The sequence below is a fragment of the Cyprinodon variegatus genome, unplaced genomic scaffold (assembly GCF_000732505.1).
Source record: "Cyprinodon variegatus isolate N-32 unplaced genomic scaffold, C_variegatus-1.0 Scaffold1531, whole genome shotgun sequence".
Classification (NCBI taxonomy): Eukaryota; Metazoa; Chordata; class Actinopteri; order Cyprinodontiformes; family Cyprinodontidae; genus Cyprinodon; species Cyprinodon variegatus.
The window spans coordinates 11,677-14,462 of record NW_015151984.1 but is presented as its reverse complement, the minus strand read 5'-3'; the positions used below and the strand labels follow the sequence as shown (position 1 = coordinate 14,462).

Sequence of the window (2,786 nt, the reverse complement as noted above, 5' to 3'; positions counted from 1 at the left end):
TCCAGCTTTAACATCGGTATCGATATCGGTTATCGGCTACATGAGTTTTAAAATATCGGCATATCGGATATCGGCCAAAATCCCAATATTGTGCATCCCTAGTAATAACGTTTTAAAATGAGTAGGGCTGAAACAATTAATCAGATTAATTGTGTTTAATCGATTATTGAAATAATCGCCAACTAACTGAATTAACTGAAGTTTAAACTCTTAAACATGCCTTTAGCTGACAAAGCGACCCACCTTCAGAAGCATTTATACCAAAATTGTAAGACAAAATGTAAATATTTTGCATTTAAGGAAAAAAATAGGAAAGTCATTGTATTAAAAAACACACCTTTCGTAAATGATAAAGCAGGATAGAGTATATGAGTACAAGGAAAAACTCTTAATTTAACTTCCGACACGTGAGCTTACTTTTCTCTTTTCAGTAATTCCCTTTCCTCCTTCAGGCTCATAGGACTGCCCACGGTCACGGTTCCCTCAAGCGGCTCCACTCCTAGCGGAGGGCTGGAAACTTTCTGGAGAGGAGTGGATGTGAAACAGGTCTTTGGTTTTGAGTTGGGTCTATCCGCGCTGACCGGCGTTGGGTTTATCCTTCTGGATGGCTTGGATGTCCTGGAGTGTAACAGAAAGTAAGCCATTTCAAAACACACCTAAATGCCAAATGTAACTCATTGAGGAGTAGTATTTATCTCACCCTGGGAGAATGGGTGATGAGCCAACAGGAGGGAAGTCTTCTAAGTTGTTGAAATTTAGATGAGCTGGAGCTGATAGTGAAACCTGTTCACTTATCCTCCCTCTTGCTGACCGCCTCCATCCAGGATCCTCGGTGTGAGGACCTCCTCGCCCTCCTCCATGTCTTGCTTGCCCTCCACCTGGTGTGTTGCCACCACTCTTCCTGCGCCCTTTGTGTGGCTGGAAGCTGGGGCTATGCTGTAGCTCAGTGGGAGAAACCATGTAGTCACCCAGACGGGTTTTCTGGCCATACCTGCGCTCAGAGCCTGATGGCCTGGAGGCTGGACTCCACGCTGTAGAACAGGGAGGGCTGCTGAAGGCACTGACTCCACTCAAACCCGACTGACCTGCAGCATCTGATTCATTCCCAGGCGATACAGAGGGAGCGGGGGAGAAAAGCTGCACACGACTGGCACTACGAGACCCAGACCCACTCCCAGCAGACCTGCATCCCGACTTGTCAGGGAATCCTCGAGTCTGAGCGGGTGGTCTGGGGCGGCTGGGGGTCTTGGCTGGTGTAGCAGGTCCATGAGTGAGAGCTTCACTGCTCTGCTCTCTCAGGAAGTTTAAGAGGAAAGGGACAAACTCTTGTTTCTGGATAAGCAGTGAAGGATCATCAAACAGGTTCTCATTCTCCTGTTGAAAAGACAAAAATGGATCCGAAAATGTGACATTTTACTATTTCTTCTAGGTTGATCATACAAGTTGATATCTCCTAGTTCCAAATACCCCTATGTAATATATATATATATATATATATATATATATATATATATATATATATTATAAGCATGTATATGCATATTTAACCCTAATTCACAGTTAAATACCTCACTGAGGGCTATGGGATGTTTGCAACCTCTTAATTTGCGTATATAAACCACAGTAACAGTGACTAGCTAGCTCAAAAGCTAAAAGATTTGTTTACAATCACTTGCGGGCTGTGACATCTAAAATAGTACCCCGCGTGAGGGCGTAACGGCAGCCCACCTAGCTAAGATACCGGCATAAACTATTTTAGGCCTACCTGAACGTTTTTCAACCAGCCTACAACCTTATCAGGGTCCACTTTCCGCAACAAAACAGATTCCAAAAGAGCCGCCATTCTGGGCTGAAAGAGACTGGAGGAGGCGGGGTCACCGTTTGCGCATGCGCACTGTCAAAGCGGAGGCCCAACAGGCAGAGACGTACATGCGTCAGGAGCCACATTAGCTTCTCTCTGAACGTCCGTGCGGCCGCCATGTTGTGATAGGCAAGTTCACAGTTTAACACTGAAAGCAAGGCTTTTCCTAATAAAGCCCCACTCCACAAAAGGTCATATCGATTTTATTTTCATTTTATTTAATTGTTTGCTGAGGAAACATAGATGTAGAGCTGTCACCCAAACATAAAAATATAATGTTTTTCCTCTAGCAATATACTTTTCAGGTTTATTACAATGATGTTATTAGAATAACCTCTGCTCTTTTCACGGGGGGCTAATGAGGAATCTACCCCTCCTTAATTTAAATAGCAGGTATAGATAGATAGATAGATAGATAGATAGATAGATAGATAGATAGATAGATAGATAGATAGATAGATAGATAGATANTTAAATAGAAAAACTTGACCATATGAAACTTACATTTTTCAAGACGTATCTACTAAATAAAATAAAACATTTATGTCATCTCTCCTTGTGGCCCCTTCCTGTCTTTCTCTTGTCTCCCCCTCCCTCCTTTTACCGTGTGGGTGACTGCCTCCCCTCCCCCTCTGCTCAGCCAGACTGGGATGACTCGTCACATACTGAGCACACTTTTGTCACTGAAAAAAAAAGAAACAGTGCTAAAGTGTTCTCTCAAGCTTAAATGCATCTTAAAGTGAGCTCTTGGGGACCAAAGCACCTGCTAAGGTGCTTTCTTTGGGGCTAAAATGCACAGTACAGTGCATCCTTGGGGGCCAAAACAAATGTTACAGTACCTTCTGAGGAGCCTAGACCTATACTAAAGTGCCATCTTGGGAGTCAAAACTGTGTAAAGTCCCCTCTCTGGAGTTAGGACATATTT

At 43.6% G+C, this 2,786-nt stretch overlaps 1 protein-coding gene across 2 annotated transcripts in view; it reads right to left on the bottom strand.

Moving 5' to 3' along the window:
- cdan1 (codanin 1) overlaps nt 1–1,862 on the bottom strand; it is a 19,596-nt gene extending 17,734 nt beyond the window's left edge. For both annotated transcript variants that reach the window (XM_015403632.1, XM_015403633.1), the window contains exons 1-3: nt 1,766–1,862; nt 701–1,374; nt 418–618 (exon numbers count right to left, since the gene is read on the bottom strand). In XM_015403632.1, coding sequence (XP_015259118.1) covers nt 418–618; nt 701–1,374; nt 1,766–1,843 — 953 coding nt within the window. In that variant the 5' untranslated portion in view covers nt 1,844–1,862. The remainder of the gene's footprint in view (nt 1–417; nt 619–700; nt 1,375–1,765) is intronic.
- Nucleotides 1,863–2,786: the final 924 nt, after the last annotated feature.